At 36.7% G+C, this 26,377-nt stretch overlaps 1 protein-coding gene across 1 annotated transcript in view; it reads right to left on the bottom strand.

Moving 5' to 3' along the window:
* FZD3 (frizzled class receptor 3) overlaps window positions 1–26,377 on the bottom strand; it is an 82,884-nt gene that overhangs the window by 22,710 nt on the left and 33,797 nt on the right. Inside the window, exon 3 of the mRNA XM_010840288.1 lies at window positions 18,597–19,614. Within this exon, the coding sequence (XP_010838590.1) occupies window positions 18,597–19,614 (1,018 nt within the window). The remainder of the gene's footprint in view (window positions 1–18,596; window positions 19,615–26,377) is intronic.

Genomic DNA, 26,377 nt, shown 5'->3' on the forward strand with positions numbered 1-26,377 from the left:
CTGATTCACTGGAAAAGACCCTGATGCTGAAAAAGAGTAAAGAGAAAAGGAGAAGCGGGTGGCAGAGGATGAGATGGTTAGATAGCATCACTGACTTAATGGACATGAAGTTGAGCAAACTCTACGACACAGTGGAGGATGGAAAACCTGGTGAGCTGCAGTCCATGGGGTTGCATAGGGCCAGACATGACTTAGCAAATGAACAACAACTACTCACAGATGACAATACCATTTACTGAATGGAAAGAATTGGGGATGGAAAGCAGGAACAGGTTTTAAGAAGAAAAATTAAGAATTGTATTTTAGACATGTTAAGTTGGAAATGTCATATAAACAGATACATGTCTGGAGTTCAGAAGAAAAGTTGACCTATATAATCCAAAATATGGGACTGGATAAGTTTACCCAGAAAAGGAAGAGAGGAGAAAAAGGGAACCTGGGAGAGAAACCGCATCTGATGACTCCTACAGTACTTTTAAACCGCATTGTATTATCTTTCATAAATTAGAAATACTGTCCATGTATCACAAATGCTTGAATTAAAGAAGTGCTAAAAACAAAATCAGTAATAACGCAACAACCAAAACCTTCAATTAGGCAAGACAGTAAGAGGAGAATTGGAGGACAGAGGGTTGTAACATGGGACATTTTGTATTATAAGGTTCTGGTTAAAGACAAATCCCTAGGGAAGACAAGTCAGTACCTGCCATGATGACGATACAGTGAGAAAGCAACTCAAGCTAAACAGAAACAGACTCATAGACTTTGAAAACACAGTTACAAAAAGGGAAAGGTGGAAAGGAGGGATAAATTGGGTTTGGGATTAACATATACACATTACTATATATAAAACAGGTAATCAACAAGGACCTACTGTACAGGGAACTGTACTCAATATTCTGTAATAACCTATATGGGAAAAGAATATGAAAAAAATGGATATATGTATATGGATAACTGAATAGCCTTGCTGTACACCTGAAACTAACACAATATTATAAATCAACATTACTCCAATAAAAAATAAAGTTAAATTAAAAAAACACCACCTTATCAGTTGAAAAGCCTCATCTGATATATTTCTTTGGTCTTTTTACTGGGAACTGAAGGAGAATCCCCAGCAAAAAAGGCAGACAATCAGCCTCCACTGCTATCCTTATATCTTGGTCATTGTCCTTTTTCTACAACTGCCTGCCTCGCTGTGAATAGCCTACTTTTACTATCTTTTCAACAACCAATCTCCATTAACACCACTCTAATTTCAATCAACAGAATTTTGCAATGTGACTTTATTTGATCAAAATATGGAAAATATTTTCCCAATTTAGATCCATCATCTACCAAAGACCCTGGAGCTTAAATTCTTTTTAATCAAATAGAAAAAATTATTCATGCTAAAGGGGGGAAAAAAGCCTCACAGAAGAAGAAAAACACCAAGGACATATGTATGGTTATTGTGGTGGCCTAAATTCGATTATTGTTTCTGAGACTTTGGCTTTGAATCAGGTAGGCAGAGTCTTTGGCGTCTTTCCCAATCAAGTGGAATCTATTCTGTACTAATGAGACCTACGCTGTATTAGATTTGCTATCATTAAAAAAAATTCATTACAAAATGTTGGTTTATGGTCATCGAAAGCCCACATAAAAATAAACTTCTGATCAGGCTCATCCATGTTGATAACTGACTACAGTTCTGGAATTAAGTCTTCTGATTTCAAATTTTGTGCCCTACTACACTGCATAGCTTTGTCTGCCTTGAAAACTCACTTACTCACCCTATCAGATATAAAGACCTATCAGAATTAGGACAATGGCAGAAGATCAAGACAAGGATAGAAAATGGACTGCAGAATAGAATAGCAAAATAAGTTGCACAAGTGAAAAGTAGATACTGTATGACACAGGTAGCATCACAAATCAGTGGAGAAAGGATGGACTAGTCATAAACAGTGCTAGCTAGACATCTACGTAGTTTTAAAATGATATCACCTCCGCATTCCAGATATAAAAATAAACTGTAGATAAAAAAATCCAAATCTGAGAAGCAAAACTTTAAAACTGTCTAAAGAAAACAAAGGAGAATATTATTTGCAATCTTTGAGTAGAGATTTCTTAAACAACTTAAAAAAAAAGAAAAATAATAATACATATTAAAATTTTAACCAAAGTTAGACTTTATCTGTAATGCATAAAACTGATTAAGAAATTATACCAGAATATATTTACCAGAATATACTGTTATATACACAAGTACTTCACAGAAGAGGATATCTAAATAATAAGTTATTTAGCTATTATAAATTATATATGTAAGAAAAAGGAAGTTCAATTTCACTAGTAATCAGGGAAATACAAATTAAAATAGCAATGAGGATTGTCAATAAGATTGGGAAAATTTTAAATGTGATGGTGAGCATGTAGAACAATGAGAACTCTCTGCACTTCCATATGAGGTTCTAAATTGTACAGCAACTTTGGAAAACAATTTGGCAACATCTGGTAATGCTGAAGATTCACAAGATCTAACTGTTACATTTTCAGTTATATATTCTAGAGAAGCTCACATAGATGCACAATATTCATAGCAGCATTATTTATAACAGAGTAAAAACAATGTGTAACCTAAATATCCATTAACATAAACAAATTTGATATATTCATACAACAGAACGCTGAACAGCAAAGACAGCAAATAAACACACACTGTACATATTACCATAGATAAATATCATAAAAATGATGAATGACAAAAACAAGCTGCAAAAATACATGCAGTTTTGACACTGCAAAGTTTTAAAAGACTTCAACCAATACATTGTTTAGGTAAATACATATAAGTGTAAATACACAATAACACCAAGTTCTGGATAATGATAGTTTACAAAGGAGATTCAATCAGGGAGGGGGATCTGGTGTTTTGTGTTTCATTTATTAAATGAGTGATAAATCTATTGCTGTTCAATGTATTATTCTTTATAATATACATGTATATGTATATGACATATTGGGTTGGCCAAAAATTTGTTTAGATTTTTCAGTTCAGTTCAGTTGCTCAGTCGGGCCTGACTCTTTGTGACCTCATGGACTGCAGCACACCAGGCCTCCTTGTCCATCACCAACTCTCAGAGTTTACTCAAACGCATGTCCATTGAGTTGGTGATGCCATCCAACCATCTCATCCTCTGTCATCCCCTTCTCCTGCCTTCAATCTTTCCCAGCATCAGGGTCTTTTCCAATGAGTCAGTTCTTCGCATCAGGTAGCTGAAGTATTGGAGCTTCAGTTTCAGCATTAGTCCTTCCAATGAATATTCAGGACTGATTTCCTTTAGGATGGACTGGTTTGATCTCTTTGCTGTCCAAGGGACTCTCAAGTGTTTTCTCCAACACCACAGTTCAAAAAAGCATCAATTCTTCAATGCTTAGCATTCTTTATAGTCCAACTCTCACATCCATACATGACTACTGGAAAAAATCATAGCTTTGACTAGATGGACCTTTGTTGGCAAAGTAGCCATCTAGGAAGGTCATAACTTCTCTTCCAAGGAGTAAGCGTCTTTTAATTTCATGGTTGCAGTCACCATCTGCAGTGATTCTGGAGCCCCCAAAAATAAAGTCTCCCACTGTTTTCATTGTTTCTCCATCTATTTGCCATGAAGTGATGGGGCCAGATGCCATGATCTTAGTTTTTTGAATGTTGACCCTCAAGCCAACTTTTTCACTCTCCTGTTTCACTTTCATCAAGAGGCTCTTCAGTTTTTCGCTTTCTGCCATAAGGATGGTGTCATCTGCATATCTATCTGAGGTTATTGATATTTCTCCTGGCAATCTTGATTCCAGCTTGTGCTTCCTCCAGCCCAGCATTTCTCATGATGTACTCTGCATATAAGTTAAACAAGCAGGGTGACAATATACAGCCTTGATGTACTCCTTTCCTGATTTGGAACTAGTCTGTTGTTCCATGTCCAGTTCTAACTGTTGCTTCTTGACCTGCATACAGATTTCTCAAGAGGCAGGTCAGGTGGTCTGGTATTCCCATCTCTTTCAGAATTTTCCAGAGTTTGTTGTGATCTACATAGTCAAAGGCTTTGGCATAGTTGATAAAGCAAAAATGGATGTTTCTCTAGAACTCTCTTGCTTTCTTGGTGATCCAGCAAATATTGTCAATTTGATCTATGGTTCCTCTACATTTTCTAAATTCAGCTTGAACATCTGGAAGTTCATGGTTCATGTACTGTTGAAGCCTGGTTTGGAGAATTTTGAGCATTACTTTACCAGTGTGTGAGATGAGTGCAGCTGTGTGGTAGTTTGAGCATTCTTTGGCATTGCCTTTCTTTGGGATTGGAATGAAAACTGATCTTTTCCAGTCCTGGGGCCACTGTTGAGTTTTCCAAATTTGCTGGCATACTGAGTGGAGCACTTTCACAGCATCATCTTTTAGGATTTGAAATAGTTCAAATGGAATTCCATCACCTCCACTAGCTTTGTTCATAGTGATGCTTCCTAAGGCCCACTTGACTTCGCATTCCAGGATGTCTGGCTCTAGGCTGGTGATCACACCATCGTGATTATCTGGGTCAGATTTTTCAGTAACTTTTCAGGGAAAATTCAAATGAACTTTATGATCAACCCAATATATACATGCATATAAATGTGTATGTGTGTGTGTGTGTTTGTATAAATACCTGTATGTCAGAAATAGTTATAATTAAAAAAAGAATATAGGACAAAAAGGCGGTCAAGGCTCCCATAATTTCAATATACCTTGCTACTTTCAGAGAGGCAGTAGTTTTGAAATTAAGCATCACTAGGTAAGGTAAATAGAGAACTAATTAGTAATTCACCTCTTTAACAAGATCTGTACCTATCAATCTATCTTCCTTTTATTCTAAGTTTACCTTCTCCCATTATTGGACCACCAATTTGTTTGTAACCCAGTGAAAAACAGTAAGCTGGGATTTCAACTTCCAAGCTTTCTTTCGATCAATAGGGGAAATGACAAAATATAAACTCCACACTACAGATATTTTGCAAATAATCTCATTTTCTTTTCCAAGCACTGAGACTACCTTAAAAGAATGTTGTCTTCTAAATTCAAGAATGGCTAATGGCAATGAGGAAAGTTAATTTAGATCCTAATTGACTTTACCAGTGACTGCTGTAAACTGTGGGTGATGTCAACTTTTAGATAAATAAAAGATAAAATTTAATGATTAAATAATAAATTTTTATTCCCATTATCTAAGGAATAGACAATTTTCCAAGTAAAAGACTAACCAGGGAAAAAGATGAGAAAATGGTTTCAGTAAACCGAGAGGAAATAAAGGAGAGCATGACTGATTAGGAAGAAACTGACTGGTACACAGCATACATTCTCAGAGTCACCACAGAATAGTAACATTGCAAAGATTTATTATGACATCTGGATATACTGTGCCTATTATTTAATGAACCTCATGGAAAACTCATAAATTAGGTAAGAAAAGGCTTAAAGCCAAAATTCACTCAAGAAGTTAAAATGAAAACAAAAATAATAATTACCTCAATTCTATTCCCTTGCTTTGATGACATTATGAAATAGAAAATATTACTTCTTCAGAAGTTACATTTGATTAAGCAAAGGATAACATCTTGAACTTTCATCCTAATTATAGTGAGGGGATCACTCTTATGTCACTTTAATCTTATGAACTAGAAATAGCTAGAAAACAGAACAGTATTCTGTACATATATACTTTACAACAATGGATGCAATAACTGGGAAACAAATAATTAAAAACTGAAGAATTTACACTTAATCTTGATGTACATAAAGAACTATTAATCGGAATTCACAGTAAAATAATGCTCATTCATCAAGTGAAAAGCATAACCTTTCTTTTTTGGATTAAAGTAATAAACTGCTATTTTCTCAAAACAAATCAAACTGAAGGTGAATAATTTTGAAAATTTCCATTCTCTAAATACGAACTGAAAATTAACCAGGAAAAAATTTAAATTAGCTTAATGAAACAGAAAACATAGCTTAGACTTTTCTAAACATTACAATAATAGATCAACTTCCTCAGCCCTGAAAAAACTATGGAAAGATTATGTTAGAGGGAAGACTATGTTCAGAAATGAGTTCTTTGAAACTCCACAAAACTGTCCTATAATCTCATGATTTACAATAAGAAAATAAGGCATTAGTGGAAAAAAACTGAAGACAAATAAATGGAAAGATTTCCATTCTTAAAGACGGAAAAAATCAATATTGTTAAAATATCTGTACTACCCAAACCAATCTACAAATTCTTTGCACTGCTATCAAAATTCCAACAGCATTTTTCACAGAAATAGGACAAATCCTAAAATTTATATGGAACAACAAAAGATCCAAACAGCCAAAGCAATCTTGAGAAAAAAGAACAAAGCTGGCAGTATCATTCATGCTCCTTGATTTCAAACTGTATTACAAAGCTATAGTAATCAAACAACATGAGAGTCCAAAACTAAACACATGCTTATATGGTCAATTAATTTTTGATAAAAGAGCCAAGAAGACACAATAAGGAAAAAACAGTCTTTTCAATAAATGATGTTGGAAAAGTTGGACACCACATGTCAAAGAATGAAACTGGACTACCATACACAAAAATTAATTCAAAATGGATTAAAGACTTGAACACCCAGAAGAAAACAAATAGCAAGCTCCTTGACATAAGTCTTAGTAATGATTTAAAAAAATTTTTTTGGATACAAAAAGTAAAGGTGACAAAAGTAAAAATAAACAAGTGGGACTACATCAAACCAAAAAGCTTCTGCACAGCAAAGGAAATCATCAACCCAATGAAAAGGCAACTAACTGATTGGGAGAAAATATCTGCGAACCATATATATGTTAAGGAGTTATTTTCAAAAGATATAAAGAACTCATACAATTTCAATGTAAAAAACCCAAACAATCCAATTTAAAAATGGGCAAAAGTTCTGAATAGACATTTTTCCAAAGACAACACACAGACGGTCAACACATACCTGAAAAGGTGCTCAGGATCTCTAACCTTCAGGGAAACACAAATCAAAACCACAATATCACCTCACAACTGACAGAATGGCTATTACCAAAAAGATAAGCCATAACAAGCATTGATGAGGATGTGGAAAAAAGTGAACCACTGTACACTGCTGGTGGGAATGAAGACTGGTATAGCCACTATGGAAAAAGAGAATGGCGATTCCTCAAATAATAAAAAATAGAACCACCATATGACCCAACAATTCCACTTTGGGGTATTCAAGAAAACAAAAACACAAACTTGAAAAGATATTCGCACCTCATGTTCACTGCAGCATTAGTCACAATAGCCAAGACATGGAATCAACCTAAGTGTCCACTGATGGCTGAACAGATAAAGAAAATGTGGTATACATATACAATGGAATACTATTCAGCTGTAAAAGATGTCATTTTGCCATTTTGTGACAATATGGATTGACCCTGAAGGTGTGTGCTAAGGGAAATTAAGTCAGAGAAAAGCAAATACCTTATGATCTCATTTAGATAATCTTAAACCCCCCCCCACCTCAAAAAACCCACCAAACTTACAAAGAGAACAGACTGGTGGTTGCCAGAGGCAAAGGGTAGGCAATGGATGAAATGGGTGAAGGTGGTCAAAAGGTACATATTTCAAAAGCCATAAGAGAAATGAGGTATATGAATTTAATGTACAGCTTGGTGTCTGTAGTTAATAATACTGTACTATAGTTTTGAAAGTTGCTAAGAGTAGATTTTAGAAGTTCTTATCACAAGAAAAAAAACGTTTTAACTATGTATGGTGATGGATGTTAAGATTTATTACAGTGATCACTTGCAATATATACAAATATCAAATCATTATGCTGCACACCTGAAACTAGTAATATGTAAATTACACCTCAATCAAAAAAACAAAACTAATCTCCAGAGAGTGGGGCATAGTTCTTGGGGGATTAGCCTACTGTGTTCTCTCTTTGCCTGGCAAAGTAATAAAGCCACTCTTGCCTTCTCCTCCATAAAAAGAAAAAAATCTAATCTCACATTTTATAATACTTGAAATAATAAACAATTTGCATCTTGGAAAAAATAGGCACAACTAAACTGTCTAGTTTTATGATATCATATTGTGAAACACCAGAATCACTTTCCAGAAAACATGCAAGGTTCTATTAATCATATTCACATCTTTAAAACATACTTTGCCTTTTCAATTAGTTCTAGGCCAAGGCTAGGAAAGCTCCATGAACTTTTTATTAAGAATATGACATGCATGAAACATGGTTTTATGGTTCCAATTTATGTTATAAAGCAAAAAATATGATATTCAGTAGCAAAATTATGGAAAATTATTCTTTCTGGGTCTTAAGGTCCTAAGAAGGTTATGGAGAGAAGGGAACTAAATTTAGTGACCTCTTAGTGTGTGACAGGCTCTTATAATTATGACTTACTTTTCAAAACCATGTGGAAAAAGAAACTCTGGAAATACATTCAAGAAATTATTGATATATTTGGTGGTTACTGGTAGAGATGGAGAGGGGGCAAAAATTGAGAACATGAGAAACAAGAGTAGGAACAATGCTTCTCAATATATGTTTACTATTTTTAACGTTATAAACATTACAAATCACCTATCCAAAAAAGTAAATTAAAAAAAAAACATCAGAAAATTTTAAAACCCTTAAGAACAAGAGGCCTATGAGAAGAGCAAAAAAAAAAAACCAAAAGAGGATGGGGAGCAGGCATTTGTCAGGGGTCCCAGATCATCTGATACAGCTGATTACAGCATTAACCCAATTCTGGTCTATATATGTATTTTTTTTTTTGGTGTATTTTTTTTCTCTATAGGTCTTTAGATGTTTTTTAAAACCCCAAAGTACACACTGTTGTTGGTATTTTATAGAAACATTTATTTAGCTTTACATATATGTTTACAACTTTACTTCATTTCTTCTTGCATCTCCTACTATCTATGAGATTCTTTTCATTCTTCTTGAAATATAACCTTTAGTAGTTCGTACAAATCTTTTGGTGGTAAACTCAGAGTTTTTGTTTATATGTAAATGGCTTTATTTCATCTCTATTCTTGAGAACAAATTGGCGTTTTCCAGAACATGCAGAGATGAAGTTTGGGGTGTGAGATATTTATTCGGGAACAGTATCTACAATTGGACAGAAGAAAGTGACCTGCCATGCATTCTCAGAAAAGCCTCAGCCAAACTGGTAGGGAGTTCCAGAGCAAATAAGGACCATCAGAGGGTCCTATGCTGGGCCAACAGCCAAGCCTTCTTAGCCCACCTAAGAATTGCTGGTTGCAGGCCCACCTCAGATAAGGCAGCTTTCCACCTGAAGGATGTCTACCGACCCCACTCCCTGCAGCTGAGAGGCTTGTCCTTCTGTGAAGGCAATCTGGCCACGCATCCCCACAAGAGTTTTACATGGTACAAAATTCTGGTTGAAAAGTTTTTTTTTCTCTCAACATTTAGAAGATACCGTTTCCTGGCTTTTGTTATTGTTAAGAACTCTGCTGTCATTCTAACTGTTGGTCTTCTTTAGAAGATCCCTTTTCTGAGACTGTTTTTTATGACTCCTCTCTTTGGAGTTCTGCAGTTTCACTGAAGTGTGGATTTCTTTTTACTTATCCTGCTAGTGGTATACAGTTCCTCCTTGGTCTGTGAATTCACGTGTTTAGCAGTTGTGGAAAATCTGTAGTCATTATCTCTTTAAATATTGTCTCTCCTAGACTCTCTCAATTCCCTCCCTCCTGGAAATCTAATTATTGGGTTGTCCAAAAAGTTCATTCACATACAGAAAGCCCATATCATCTTGTGGCCAACCTCATACACTCCTTTTCAACCTTCTCATTCTGCCATTTCTCTTAACATCACTTTCACATTTTCCTTGTCTCTCTTATGGCATTCTGGATAGTTTTATTTTCACCTACTACCAGTTCATTACATTTCTCTTCAAACAGCAGCCTAAATTGCTGTTTCATATTAAATATTTCAGGAATTCTATCAAATGAGTTTCCATTTCAAAATTTATGTTTCTAGATTTTTTTAAAAATCTATTATTTCAAGTAATTTTTTGTAGATTGGTAACCTGTGACTGTATTTCCTATTTCTATAAACATTACATACTTACATATTCTATCATTCAGTAATTGACAATTTCAGTATCTGCAGTTCTATTGATTCTGTGACTCACAGTCATAGTGGCTTGTTTTCTCATGTGTTTGGTAGCTTTATATTTTGAGCTCTTTGGTGAATCAATCAGTAGGAATCCTGGAGAAAGTATTGTTCTAGCTGACTGATAGGAGGCACAACTAACCTGCCAACACTTCAGCCTATGGCCCTGGTGATTTAGGCTAGCAAGGGAGTTCTTGGCTCCCTTTCGCAACTTACCAACTGGCCCAAGGTTCACCTTTCACCAATAAATAGCAACCACACTTGTGTGACCTTTCCCATCTCATCCACCTAAGAGCCCCTGCTTGATGAGCCAGCCCTATAGCTCTTTATCGGGCTGGTCCCAATTCATAATAATTTTTGAAGTGGGGGACTCTTTGGAGATCTCTCCTCAATCAGGCTAGATCTATGATATCTCATTTAGTGAGTTCTTTCCAGATTTAACTAGTTCAGACTTTGTTGATGTTCCTACTCAGACATATTATCAGAAGTCATACTGAGGAAACCTGAGTATATTTAATTATTTTCCTAATGTTCTACTTTAAGACAAACTTCTTAGCTCTTTAACAAACAGTATTAATGAACTCAATGACCTTAACCAGTTACAGTGTGCATAGTCATGTCAAACTCCTTGCCACCCCACGGACTGTAGCCTGTCAGGCTCCTCTGTCCATGGAATTTTTCAGCAAAGAATACTGGAATGAGTTGCCATTTCCTCCTCCAGGGAATCTTCCCGACCCAGGAAGATTAAACCCATATCTCTTGCATCCCCTGCACTGCAGGTGGATTCTTTACTACTAGTGCCACTTGGGAAGCCAAATTACCTTAACACATTTTATAAAATCACTGATAAAATATATGTGATTCACTAGCGGGGTTACCCCGGTGGCTCAGCAGTAAAGAATCTGCCTGCAGTGAAGAAGATGCAGGAGACCCAGGTTCAATTCCTGGTTTGGGAAGATCCCCAACCCACTCCAGCTTTCTTGCCTGAAGACTCCCATGGACAGAGGAGCCTGGCGGGCTACAGTCCATGGGGTTGCAAAGAGTCAGACATAACTGAAGCGACTGAGCAGGCAGGCAGGCAGAGGAAATAAAATAGAAGACTTCATATTCAACATGATCAGGTAGGTGGTTAGTAGTCTGTGGAATCAGAAATACAATTCACACCTTAGCTTTATCACTTACTTTAAGAATCTAGATAAGTTGTATTTAATTATAAGACTCAGTTCCTCATTTGTAAAGCAGAATACAATCTTAGTGTGCTACTGTGAGAATTAAAGGAGATAATGTGTATAAATTCACTGACTACAGAACCTGATGCACAGTACATACTTAGAAACTAGAAGCTTCTATGACCATTACATTATGTTGTTTCTATTTTACTATTCCCATAAACTACTCAAATTTTTCCTTGACTCAAATTTTTCTGGTGTGGTATGATTTCAAAGACAACTGGAAATAAGATTTATTGGCATATCTTTATTATAGTGATGTACTAGAATTTTATTGAGTATTTTTAATACCATTATGTAATAGAGTAAAATGATGATCCTCAAAAGCAGTAACGAGAATGAAACAGTGACAAATTCCATGGGACAGAAAAGTGCCATAGGTCACCAACCACTGTAATAAGAGAATTATCAAAGGTGACAGAGAATAATGCTTGCTGTAGTTCAGAAGCTGGCAAACTACAACCTACGGAGCAAATCTGCCCCAATTATGTCACTGTAAACAAAGTCTTACTGAAACACTTGCAGTTGTTCATGTATTGTCAGTGGCTGCTTTTCTGTGATTGCGGTTTCCATTATGTCCAGCCTCTGACAGATAAGGATAAGAAGCTTATGGAAGCTTCTCTTCCTCAGGAGAGACTGACTGTGGGGGAAACTGTGTCTTGTTCTTGATTGGTAGGGCCATACTCAGTTAATCTTTAATCCAATTTTCTGTCGATGGGTGGGGCTGTGTTCCTGCCCTGTTGTTTCACCTGAGACCAAACCATGGTGGAGGTAATGAAGATAATGGCGACCTCCTTCAAAAGGTCTCGTACATGCACTGGCACACTCAGTGCCCCCCCAATCCTGCAGCAGGCCACTGCCAACCCACACCTCCGCCAGAGACTCCTGGACAATCACAGGCAAGTCTGGGTCAACTCTCTTGTGGGGTCACTGCTCAAAGCTATGGTTTTCCCTGTAGTCATGTATGGGTGTGCAAGTTGGACTATAAAGAAAGCTGAGCGCCAAAGAATTGATGCTTTTGAACTGTGGTGTTGGAGAAGATTCTTGAGAGTCCCTTGGACTGCAAGGAGATCAAATCAGTCAATCCTAAAGGAAATCAATTCTGAATATTCATTGGAAGGACTGATGCTGAAGCTCCAATACTTTGGGCACCTGATGAGAAGAACTGACTCATTGGGAAAGACCCTGATGCTGGGCAAGATTGAAGGCGGGAGGAGAAGGGGACGACAGAGGATGAGATGGCTGGATGGCACCACTGACGCGACAGACATAAGTTTGAGCAAGCTCTGGGGGTTGGTGATGGACAGGGAAGCCTGGTGTGCTGCAGTCCATGGGGTTGCAAAGAGTCGGACCCAACTGAGCGACTGAACTGACTGATAGCTGCCTTTGCACTACACCAGCAGAGCTGAGTTGTTGCAACAAAAAGCAAATGGCTGGCAAAGCCTAAAATATCTACTATATGACCTTACAGAGAAAGTTTGCTGCGCCCCTGCTGTAGACTATGGCAAGAACACTGAATTTTTCCTAAACACGTATAAATCATTTGTACACTAGATAGTATACATCGGAAGATAGTGAAGGACAGGGAAGCCTGGCATGCTGCAGTTTATTTGGGGTCACAGAGAGTCGGACACAACTTAACGAATGAACACCACCACCACCACCAGATATATCTGCAGTTAAGACTAAAATGGAACTCACGGCTTAGGCTATTTAGTCTGTTTAGCAGAGGCCAAAATAACTTGTATATTTTAAAGTGTTTATCCAAAAGTGCCCCTTGATAGCATTTTACAGTCTGTACATAACAGTATGAATACTTTAAAAATAAATTTAATATTCTATACTTCTAAAATATAATATTTCAAAATATTTTCCTATAAGAAACTTAGAATATTTGTTCAGTAACTCTCCATCTTTCCCTCTATTACAGGCACTGAACAACTTTGAAGAAAAAGCAGTTTGGTGCTAGGAAGTCACAGGCAGTATACTTACCACTTTAAAGATTAGTAGCAGGAAAAAAGAAAAGATTAGTAGTACGTATTATATATTTATTGAGAATTATTTGCTGTCACTAACGTTGGAAGGGTGAAACATACCCATTTCCTTATGGTCCTTTCATAAACAATGTTGATTCTTTTTGGTATTGTCTGGTAAAGAGGAAACATTCTTATCAGAAAATGAAGCTAAAATCTTAAGTTAGATATCATGTTATCTTCTATTTTTGTATGTTTCTGAATCAAGATTAGATAAACAACAGACGGGCTGCCTTCTGTGGCTGAAAATAGAAATAATGGGTTTTTTGTTTGTTTTCTACACAAATAATTTTTTTTTTAATTCTACAAACGGCTCTAATGTGAACTTGACAGTTTAACTAAGCTGCTTCTATTACGGTAACACATTTCTATTATTGAAACACAGGTTCTAGTATCAAAATTCCTTGGGACTTACTTCATTGGATTAGATGGATGAAAGAGAAAAAAATGAAGGGAGAAACCTTAGGAAAGGAAACAGTTTCTTTTGAAAATCAATGTTTAAAAGACAAAATGATGATTCTAATACAGAATATAAGAACAATTCTTTTTTAAACCTCAGGAATTATGTACTTGCAACCACAGAATAATGAAATTTTTCTTTGTGCAAGGCATTCTAGTAAGAGGCTTAACTTCATTTTCTCATTTAATCTTCACAGCCACCTATGAGGTAGATATTACTATATTTAACATATTATTCCTTATATTTTACATGAGGAAACTGAGACTCAGTGTTACAGACAGGACTTTAAACCTCAAGTTTTTAATAAATATGTTACATGTGAATGGCTTTCTAGAAATATCAACAAACTTTGAAATGTGTAACTCTTTCATAAAATGCTTTGAGCCTCTTAGAAGCCCCTAAATAAATAGAAGGAAATACTTTAAAAGAAAAAAAAAAACAACAACAACACTAAGTACCTGGAAAATTACTGTGCTGTTTAAATAATACATAAGATGAAACATATTCTAGGAATAAACTTTACTGATTTTAAACTGTAAAATATACAGAATTCTGAAAACTCAAGCTATATTTCATGACCAACTCTTTTCAGGTATTACTTTTCCAAATTAGTTAATACACATTTTTTAAAAAGTGTTCTTGCAAAAAACAGTTGGTGTAAAGTATTTTAAAAGCCAAGCAGTGAATTCCTGTTTTCAGCAAGGACGTTCATTTTAAATATTTTAAAATACTTTACACAAGCCCACTTTTCTTCAAATCATGGACTTAAATACATGCAATTTAGTTTAAACCCAACTGGGTACTTTGAAACAATGTGATCAACTACTTCATATTCTGATTTTTCAAATGTTTGAGAGTTTCATTAATTTGAGAAATGACTACAAAGCAACCGCACTGATATTCATGTGAACATATATTCAAATATCACGTTCTCCAAGACAAGTGCAGAGGCTACCTCAAGGATAACATCATTGCTTAATACATTTAAAAAACCTCTCATGAGGAATTATCATCAAAACTTAGCAAGCATTCTTTTAGGCATGCTCAGTAATAGTAAATCTTATTCAATTATGTATGGATATTACTTCAAACAGGAATTCAATAGCTCTGGTGCTCAATTTACAAGTCTGTATAAAATTCCTCTGAAGTAAAATCCTGAATGAAAACTAATATTAAAATTCTAGTGTTTGAGTTTCATTAATACGAAGTACCCAGAGCAGTCAAATTCATGGACAAATAAAGTAGAACAATGGTTGCCAAAGGCCAGGAGACAGGGAGAAATGGGGAATTGCAGAATTTCAGTTTGGAAAGATGAAATTTCTCTCTCTTTACTTCAAAGATACCATGACAGGATTTTACAGGATGATATACCAACTCTTCCAAAGAGCAGGCAGTCCCTATTCATTGTAAAAAACTGTTTCAAAGAACAGGAGGAAAAGACCTCACTTTATGAAGCTATTACATCCTTGACACCAAAAGGAAAAATACATGGCAAGAAAAGAAAAACTATTAATATCACAGTCTATATCTCTCATGAGTATAGACACAAAAATCTTAAATAAAACATAAGAAATGGAATGTGAGATATGAACTTGGCCTTACTTGCAGCAACAGGATTTCTACAAAGAATATATAAGAGAATTTATACACAATTAGAGCTAACAGAAGAGTTCAGCAGGGATGCTCAATATAAGGTCAATATATAAAAATCAGTGGCATTCTTGTAGACCAGCAATAACCAACTGAAAAATGTAACAGAGAAAAGATCTCATTCACAAATGAAACAAAAACTGTAGGGTACCTAGGAACAAATTAATGAATACATACATAAAGAAACAAAACGATACTAAAACTCAGTGTCACAAAGACAGCAATTTTCCCTGGATTCATCTAAAACCTGAAACAATTTCAACAAAATACAAACTGTTTCTCCTGAAGAAATTATTCTAAAATTCAAACAGAAGAGTGCCAGGAACAGTTAAAATAATTTTGAAGAAGCATAAGGTAGAGGAAATGTGGGATTGAAACAAGGTTATTCAAACAGAACAGTAAATAACAGAACCTAAAAACGGAACTTGTATATTACAGCAATGCATTACCATTCAGATGGGCTATCTGATAAATGGTGCAAGAAGCACCATTCATATGAAAAACTAAAATTGTTACTCATAACATAGATAAAAATGAATTTCAAAAGATTAGAGCTGTGAATTAAAAAATCAAATTTAAAAAATTGCTGGAAAAAAACAGCAGACCATTTTTATGATTTTTAGAGGTAGGGAGGGATTTCTTAAAACACAAGAGGCAAAGAAAACACAAAGGGAAAAGACCAGCTACAGAGCAGGATAAGGTATCTGCAATGCAAGTAACTGACAAAGAATTATAACAAGAATAACAACAAAGGGCAAATAACCTGACAGTGCGGTGGACAGAGGCAACAAACAGGCGAATCACAGAAGAGAAACCCCAAACAGCCAATAAACATGAAAACACCGAGGCATAAGAGACATAAAAACAAAAATCAAGACAGGCTTGAGATATTGTTTCAAAGGTTGACAAAAACCTAAAAGCCTGAGAACACCAAGATGGTGCGAAATGGGGAATTCCAACTCCATACTGCTAGTGTAAATTAAAATAACCACTTGAAATGCCACGACTACACTTTTGGGTACACACCCCATGAACATTCTTGGTCACGTACAAGGAAGATAGGTATTACAATAGTAAAACGCTTGGGAACTCTATGTCCATCAGCAAAATAATGAGTAAATGAATTAAAGTATATTTGTCCATTCAATCTCTCTACTGCAGTTAAAATGAACAAGTTAGTGGTACACATACTGTCATGTATATTCTCAATAACTTAAACATGGCATTTGCTAAAGTTTGGTACTGAACGGTTTAAAAAAAAAGTTTATGTACGTATGTGTGTGTGTAAATAACAGTAACAGCACCAATAATAAATGAAAAAATGAATAACAGAACTAACATTCGAGCACTTATTATACAGAAGATACACTTCTAACTGCATGTAGATGCCTAAAGACAGTCCTAGGAGACAGATTCTACTGTTTCTATCTAACACGATTACTCTTCTATTTCTATGAGATTCCATTACTCATTCTACATATGAGGAATTGAAGTGGAAAGAGATGAAGTTGATCAAAAGCTATATAACTAGTAAATAATAAGAGTTAGATATGAAGCCAGGATTCCTGACCCAGACTTTATAGCTTAATAACTATGTTAGTTATTATACCATTTTCTATTCTTTTTAGGATGTTGGAAATCCAACATTATTTCTGTAAGCTGGAAATAAAAAACACTTATAGAACCTATGACTGTAAAGAAATGAACACACACACACATTTTTGTATAGCTCAAACTGGTTCTAAAGATGCTAAAAGATTCTTAGGAATGTCTTGAAAATAGTGGCGTCCCAACTACTCTAATTTATTAATTTACATGTTTGAGGGCTGGTATTTTTCAGATCACTATTTCAGAGCCAAACATTATTTCTTTTATAGTCCTAAGATAATATATATTTGGAATCCTAGAAACCTTACATAAAGAAGCATATGATGTAATTCAACCATCTCTTTCTCTCTCATTAGAGGCAAAATTTGATTACTTAGCTTCAGGCCTGAAAACTCATATTAAGAGTTTTTAATAAGCAATTCTATCAAGAAATGTAATAAAATTTCAATTATTCATTTTTTCTGGTCTCTCAATTATAGGTTGTTTTAAAAGCCAGTAGCTAATATTTATACAATAAGAATGTAATTTTGTGTAGAATTATTTATACTACAAAATAAAAAAGGAAATGGCATTTTCAGTCATCAAGTATTTACGAAAATTGACTATGTGCTAATCACACACTCCTTGTTTCCAGTAAAACTGGAACATTTCTTAAAAATGTCTTTTCTTCTCAATTTACACATTCCCATTCTCAATGCCATCATCTACTAACCTATAGAACGTGCTTTCAAAAAATATGAAAAAGATGTTCTTGCACTTAGAGTTCACTGTCTATGAGGGGAAAGAGACAAGTAAACGGAGGTAATCTATAATGCATAAGTACTTTAATAAAGTGAGCAAGTCATTTAACATTTCTAAGCCTCAAATGAGATAGATGTTTAAGAACTCTAAATTATAGAGTGAACTTGAATAAATCATCTCTAAGGTCCTTTCTAGATCTAAAATTCTATGATTATCCGATCTCTTTAAATTAAAAGGTAAATCACAAAATATTCAGTATGCAAAAAAGAAAAACTAGGACCAACTAAAAGAAACTGTTTGTACAAATGCATTCTAATTTTTTTTCAAAACTGTTAAACTCCCATTCTAAGTATCAGAAAAATTTCCACAGACACTTTTAATCAACATCTTCCCCTCAAACCTGCAGACTTCTAAATAATCAACAAGCAACTATTTTGTGATAACACAAGTAAAGTGCTTATAAGCCCATGGCCTGGACTCACGAAAGTGATCTTTTAAAAGGAAGATGTTAACAGAAATGTGTGTATGACATTCTTACTACAATAAATCTGTTCATTAACTTCACTTCAAAATTTTAATGTTCAGGTTTTTCATGAAGAGTTAAAAAAAAAAACAGCTAAGATTAGCTCTTTACACTGTTAAATATTCTGAAATTTAGAACAAGGTTTCCCTTACCTGATATGGACATGGAATGTGATATTCTCTGCAGCGTTCTTGTATCCACGTTGTTTCCCAGATGCTGCGGTAAGCTTGCTCATAAAAGTAGCATCCAATTACAACCAAGAGTGGTACGAGATACAGAATGCTGAAAACACCAATCCGGATCATAAACTTCACCAGTTTATCCTGGTTCTCCTTTTCTAATGGAATCTCAATTCGCACTCTGTTTAGGGATATAATGCCGGCTAAAAGTAGTGAAACCCCAACTACCACATACAGGCAGAGGGGTGCAAGAACAAAATACCTCAAGGCATCAACATCGTAGAGGCCAACAAAACACACGCCACTTATATTGTCACCTTCAATTTTATTCATCGCTAAAAGGATGATGGTCAGCGTTCCAGGGATGCCCCAGGCACTGGCGTGGAACAGCAAGGCTTTCTTCTCAATAGCCTCACTACCCCACTTTGGCACAGCTGCCAAGAACCACGTGATGGTAAGAATCACCCACCAAACGCTGCCAGCCATAGTAAAAAAGTAGAGTACCATAAAAAGCATGGTACAGGCTTTGTTATGAGATCCTTGGGTCACTGTGGAAGCCTTATACTGTGCAGGGCTGGATGCGTTACAGGCAACTCGGTCCTCAAGCAAAAACCCAATAAAGAAAATTAATGACACCATCATGTAGCAGACGGCATAAAATATAATGGGTCTTTCAGGATAACGGAACCTTGTCACATCAATCAAAAAAGTTAAAAAAGTAAACAACGTGGCAGAGAGGCAAATGATTGAAATCAATCCTATGAAATACCGAGCAAATGAAAGCTCTTCTCTCCTAAAGTACATATTTGGACAAGGAGGTGAACAATCACGCACGTGCAAAAAGGAATAGCCAAGATCAGGATCAATTTTCAACTCTCGGGGACACCAAAAGCCGTAGTCCCTCTGCACTGCCACTGAGGCTCCTTCAGTAGGATCGCCAGCTAAATTCAGGTCCACCAGCCGAGGATACGGCTCGTCACAATCTGGGAACCTAAAACACAAGACAGGAATCATTTACTTATTGGGAACCTAATGATTTGGATTCCCACATTTAGCAGCTGTGGCTTATTTATGCTTATGTCCTTGGAGAACATTACAATATGTCGAAGAAATAATGCAAATATCTTGCTTGTGGGTCACATACTGAGATATTCCACAGTTGGCAGAAAACCGAAAAATGTATACTTAATTTTGTTTTGGCTTCAAAAATATTACTCTTTATTAAAACAGGCATAGCCAATAATAAATAGTGTAATTAATACTATTTATTTAGGACACACAGTTTACAGTAAGATTTCAAACTATAAATAAGTATATATATAAAATAAACATACATAAATAAAAAGCACCAGAGGAATAGTAGCTAAGTTATTTTTTTTAATGTTTAATTACAAGATAGTCCTCAATTTACCCTAGACTCAAATAGAACTTTCTTAAAAATAAGAGGTAAAAATCTTCCCTAGGAGAACAAGATGGCGGAGGAGTCAGTGGACATGGAGCACATCTCTCTCCAAGGATACATCAGGAATATATCTTTAGACACAGAAGTTCATGCAGAACACCAGCTAACAGGGGACAAGAGTACCTGACCAGTGGAAAAGAATATATAGAACCACGCAAAACTCGGTAGGATGAAGGAACTACAGGGAAAAACAGGAGTGTTAGTAGGACTGGACCTGCCCTCGGCTGGTGGGGGGACTGAAGCAGGGGTCTGATCCCCACATGGGGACAACTGTCTGAGTCAGAGGAGAAACATCTAAGGCCGAGAGTGAAACAGCTGATCTGTGGCAGCCTAAATGGAATGAGAATCAGACAGTCCTTGCAGCAGCCACACATACCCCAGACAAGAACACTGGTCCCCTGGAAGGCGCAGCAGCCGGGAGCTGGAGTTTAGGGACTGTGGAGCAACCCCAGGGCGAAAGCTGCTGTTGACTGAGGAGAGATGGATTGAGGGGATGTGAGGGAGAAGAGACAGACTGAGGGGATATAAGGGAGGAGATCGTGGTGGGAAATGCCTGTGGGGGAAAGGTAGGCAGCCATGGAAGCAAGATGATACTGCTGAGTCACGGGGATGGAGCCATCACCATAGCCTCTCTCTCCCCACACGCCAGCATCAGCAGCTGAACAATAGAGAGGCTGGCCCATCAAACGCCTGACACACTGAACTACAGAGTAGGACCCCACCCCGGGTGCCACTTTAAGTGCCAGAGGCGCCAACCTACAGACTAGGATCCCAGCCAGGAGGGCCCCTCTGTGTGCTTGACACACCGAACAACAGAAGAAGGACCCCAGGCAAGGTAGCCCTCTAAGTGCCTGAACAGGCGGAGCTACAGAGAGAGAATGGCCAAAGAGGCCTTTTGATCGCCAGCTACAAGAGGCTCAAAAAAAGACTCTGATAGGGACATAACTCCTGCAGCGGAGGCAGTCCATGTCCTTGCCCACTTGGCGCCATCAGGGTCCCTGCAAGCTAAGCAGCTGCGCCACCTTCACGCTCAACTCTCACTGGGGCAGAGCTGCCACAGGCAAAAAAAGTCTTGCGTCTATGCCCACAGGGTCACTTCAGTCATGTCCAACTCTTTGCTGCCCTGTAGACTGTGGCCTACCAGGCTTCTCTGTCAGGGAGTGGGGCTCCCCAGGCAAGAACACTGGAGCGTACTGGCCAATACTGGTTGCCATGCCCTTCTAAAGCACTAGATTTCCTGCTGCCCTAGCCACCAACTCCCCTGAGTACCTGGTGCTGCCAGAACCCCTGTGACCCAAGCAGCTGAACCACCTCCACACCTGGCCCTCATAGGGGCAAACTCAAGCCCTCCAGGGCAGCCACAGGAGCAAACCCCAGTGGAGGACCCACACATATAGGTGGAAATAAAACCACAGTTGAAACCCAGGGGCAGTGTAGCTAAGGAAGAAGACCTAAAACCTTACCACCAGCTGTACAAGCTGCAGATTAAATCCACACGATCAACTAGGCAGACTCTGTGTCTATGGAATATATAAAAGGTCACTGAGAGCTCCCACAAAAGAACACTCACTAGTTCTGATAGCTGTGGACACTGGAAGCAAGAACACACAGGAGTAGGACCAGATTAGAATCTGAGCTGCCCCACAGCAGGTTCAGAGATCAGCACAGTGTTGGAGGGCATCCGAGGGAGGTAAAGTGGACTATGACTCCCAGCGAGGGAAAGGACGCGGACAGCAATGACTCCAGAAAAACATTTATTATTATTATTTTTTGACTTGTTCTGTAGATTCTTTTGGATTTTTTTCTCCTTCCCCCACCCTTTTTTCCCCTCTGCTGTAGCTGTCAATTTTACTGGCACTATGAAATCCAAATAAGCTTCTGAGCTTTATTTTTTCCTTAGTTACATTTTTTATTGTTGTTTTAAACCTCTGCCTCTGCATTGGGCTTTAACAGTTCTGTAGAGTTTTCCTCTTTTTTTAATTTTAATTTCTTAAACCTATTTTTATTTTGCTACATTTATTCCTTTGTTTGCTTTTCCTACGGTTCTTTTCCCCTTGCAGTTAATCTTTAACATATATAAATCTTCTTTACCTACCTTTATCTAACTTTGCATATCTATTCTTTCTTTTGTTTCTTTCTCTCCTTTCCTCTCAACATATTTGTTAGTTTTATTTTCAATGCTTTATTCCCAAGTTGGCACCTTGCTTTAGTTTTGTTTTCCAGTTTGTGCTTTGGCTAGTTTTGTTCTGGTAGATATAATTTTTGGTTTCTTTTGTTCACTGGATCAATCTATTGTACTTTATTTTTGTTGGACTTTTTTGATTTTGCCTATGGGTGTATATGTATATGTGTATACTCAGTCACACTTTTTAATGTTATAAACCTCTGCCTCTACATTGGGCTTTTGCAGTTCTGTGTAGTTTTCCTTTTTTCTTTCTTCTTCCATTTTTTTTTTCTTTTTCTTTTCTCCTTTTTATAATTTTAATTTTTTAAAACCTACTGTATGTTTGTACATTTATCCCTTTCTTTGCCTTCCCTGTTTTTTTTCCCCTTGCAGTTAATCTTTAAAGTATATAAATCTTCATTTATCTCTATTTAAATTTGCATATCCATTATTTCCTTTCTTTCCTTCCTTTCCTCTCAACATATTTATTAGTTTTGTTTTCATTGCTTTATTCCCCACTTGGCACCTTGCTTTAGTTTTGTTTTCCAGTTTGTGCTTTAGTGAGTTTTCTTCTTAACTGGTAAATGTAATTTTTGATTTCCTTTGTTTGCCAGATCAATCTACTGTATTTTTGTTGGACTGTTTTGACTTTGCTCATGGGTATATATGTATATATGTATATTCCATTATTTTAATTATTATTTGCGTGATTTTGTAACTGCCATTTGTCTGGGGTTCATCTTTTGTTTCTCATTTTTGGATATTTGTTTTAATCTCTCTTAATGCCATAACAAACCACTTGTAGAATCTTCGTTTCTGACCAGAGATCAAACCCTGAACCTTTGGAGTGGGAGCACTGACTCCAAGACCCTAGACTACCAGAGAACTAACCGTAGGGAGTATCAAATAGTGAGAACTCATACAAATGAAACCACTGGAACACAAGACCCAGCGTCACCCAACCACCAGTAGCACCCTGTGCAGGACGCCTCATCTAAACAACAAACAAAACAAAAATAAAAACTCAATCATCAGCAGATAGGATTACCACCTCACTCAGCTTTATCCATCGCAGGAGAAACAAACAAAAACTCAGCACAAATCACACTCTAAAGGAAGCTTACACAAACCACTGGACCAGCCTTCAGTTCAGTTCAGTCGCTCAGTCGTGTCCGACTCTGTGAGACCCCATGAATCGCAGCACGCCAGGCCTCCCTGTCCATCACCACCCCTCAGAGTTCACTCAAACTCAAGTCCATCAAGTCAGTGATGCCATCTAGTCATCTCATCCTCTGTCGTCCCCTTCTCCTCCTGCCCCCAATCCCTCCCAGTATCAGGGTCTTTTCCAATGAGTCAACTCTTCACATGAGGTGGCCAAAGTATTGGAGTTTCAGCTTTAGCATCAGTCCTTTGGAGGGCAGAAACCAAAAGAAACAATTCAACCTTCTTCAAGGAAAGAATTCCAACTTTGCTTGAAGCCTGGGAAGGAGATTTCAAACACAACAAGTTAAAAAAAATTATAAAAAGGCAGAGAAATACTACATAAATGAAGAAGCAAACCAGAAACACAGAATTCCAAATAAATGAAGAAGAAATAGACAAACTACCTGAAAAACAATTCAGAATAATGATAGTACAGATGATCAAAAACCTTGAAAACAAAATGGAGAAAATGCAATAATCAATTAACAGAGATCTAGAAGAATTAAAAGAATGAAAAAAAACTGAGGATAGTCTCAGAGACCTCTGGGACAATAGCAAATGCACCAACATTCAAATTATAGGGGCCCCAAAAGAATAAGAGAAAAAGAAAGGGTATGAGAAAATTTTTGAAGAGATTATAGTTGAAAACTTCCCCAACATGGAAAAGGAAATAGTCAATCAAGTCCAAGAGGCTCAAAGAGTCCCATACAGGATAAACCCAAGGAAACATGCCAAGACACACACTAATCAAAGTAACAAAGACTAAACACAAAGAAAGAATATTAAAAGCAGCAAGGGAGAAGCAATGAGTAACACACAAGGGAAACCCCATACACTTAACAGCTGATCTTTCAGCAAAAACTCTGCAGGCCAGAAGGGAATGGCAGGATATATGTAAAGTACTGAAAGGGAAAAATCTACAACCAAGATTACTGTACCTGGCAAGGATCTCATTCAGAATTGATGGAGAAATAAAAAGCTTTTCAGACAAGCAAAAGTTAAGAGAATTCAGTACCACCAAACCAGCTTTACAACAAATGTTGAAGGGACTTATACAGTCAAGAAATACAACAGAAGAAAAAAGATCTAAAAAATCAACCCCAAACAATTAAGAAAATGGCAATAGAAAAATATATATCAATAATTACTTTAAATGTAAATGGATTAAATTCTCCAACCAAAAGACACAGACTAGCTGAATGGATACAAAAGCAAGACCCATATATATGCTGTCTACAAGACACCCACTTCAGACCTAAAGACACATATAGACTGAAAGTGAGAGGATGGAAAAATACATTGCATGAAAATGGGAAGCAAAAGAAAGCTGGAGTAGCAATCCTCATATCAAAGTAGATCTTAAAATAAAATTACAAGAGATAAGGAAGGACATTACATAATGATCAAGGGATCAGTCCAAGAGGAAGATATAACAATTATAAATATCTATGCACCCAAAATAGGAGCACCTCAATACATAAGACAAACACTAACAAACATAAAAGGAGAAACTGACAGTAACACAAGAATAGTAGGAGACTTTAACTCCGCACTCACACCAATGGACAGATCATCAAAGCAGAAAATTAATAAGGAAACACAAGTCTTAAATGAAACATTAGATGAGATGGACCTCATTGATATCTTCAGGACATTCCATCCAAATGCAGAAGAATACACCTTCTTCTCAAGTGCACATGGAACATTCTCCAGGCTAGACCACATCTTAGGTCACAAATCAAACCTCAGTAAATTTAAGAAAATTGAAATCGTATCAAGTATCTTCTCCGACCACAATGCTATGAGACTAGGTATCAATTACAAGAAAAAAACTGTAAGAAACACAAACACATGGAGATTAAACAACATGTTTCTATATAACCAACAGGTTACTGAAGAAGTTAAAAGGGAAATTAAAAAATTCCTAGAAACAAATGACAATGAAAACACAACAACTCAAAACCTATGGGATGCAGCAAAAGCAGCTCTAAGAGGGAAGTTTATGACAATACAACCTTACCTCAAGAAACAAGAAAAACATCGAATAGACAACCTAACTTTACACCTTAAACATAACTGAAGAAAAAAGAACAAAAACCCCCAAAATTAGTAGAAGGAAAGAAATAATAAAGATCTGAGCAGAAATAAATGAAAAAGAAATGAAAGAAACAATAGTAAAGATTAATAAAACTAAAAGCTGGTTCTTTGAGAAGATAAAATTGACAAACCTTTAGCCAGTCATCAAGAAAGAGAGAAGAATCAAATCAACAAAATTAGAAATGAAAAGGAGACGTTAAAACAGACAATGCAGAAATACAAATAGTTATGAGACTATTATGAACAATTATATGGTAATAAAATGGATAACCTGGAAGAAATTGACAGATTCTTAGAAAAGTTCAATCTTCCAAGACTGAACCAGGAAGAAATAGAAGTTAAGAACAACCCAATTGCAAGCACTTAAATTGAAGTTGTGATCAAAAATCTCCCAAAAAACAAAAGCCCAGAACCATATGTTTTCAAAGGAGAATTCTATCAATCATTTCAGTTCAGTTCAGCTCAGTCACTCAGTCATGTCCAACTCTTTGTGACTCCATGAATAGCAGCATGCCAGGTCTCCCTGTCCATCACCAACTCCTGGAGTTTACCCAAACTCATGTCCATCGAGTCAGTGATGCCATCCAGCCTCAGTCATCCCGTTCTCCTCCTGCCCCTAATCCCTCGCACCATCAGTGTCTTTTCCAATGAGTCAACTCTTCGCATGAGGTGGCAAAAGTATTAGAGTTTCTCCTTCAGCATCAGTCCTTCCAATGAACACCCAGGACTGATCTCCTTTAGGATGGACTGGTTGGATCTCCTTGCAGTCCAAGGGACTCTCAAGAGTCTTCTCCAACACCACAGTTCAAAAGCATCAATTCTTCGGTG

Source organism: Bison bison, unplaced genomic scaffold (genome assembly GCF_000754665.1).
Source record: "Bison bison bison isolate TAMUID 2011002044 unplaced genomic scaffold, Bison_UMD1.0 scf7180017864143, whole genome shotgun sequence".
In the NCBI taxonomy this organism is placed as follows: domain Eukaryota; kingdom Metazoa; phylum Chordata; class Mammalia; order Artiodactyla; family Bovidae; genus Bison; species Bison bison.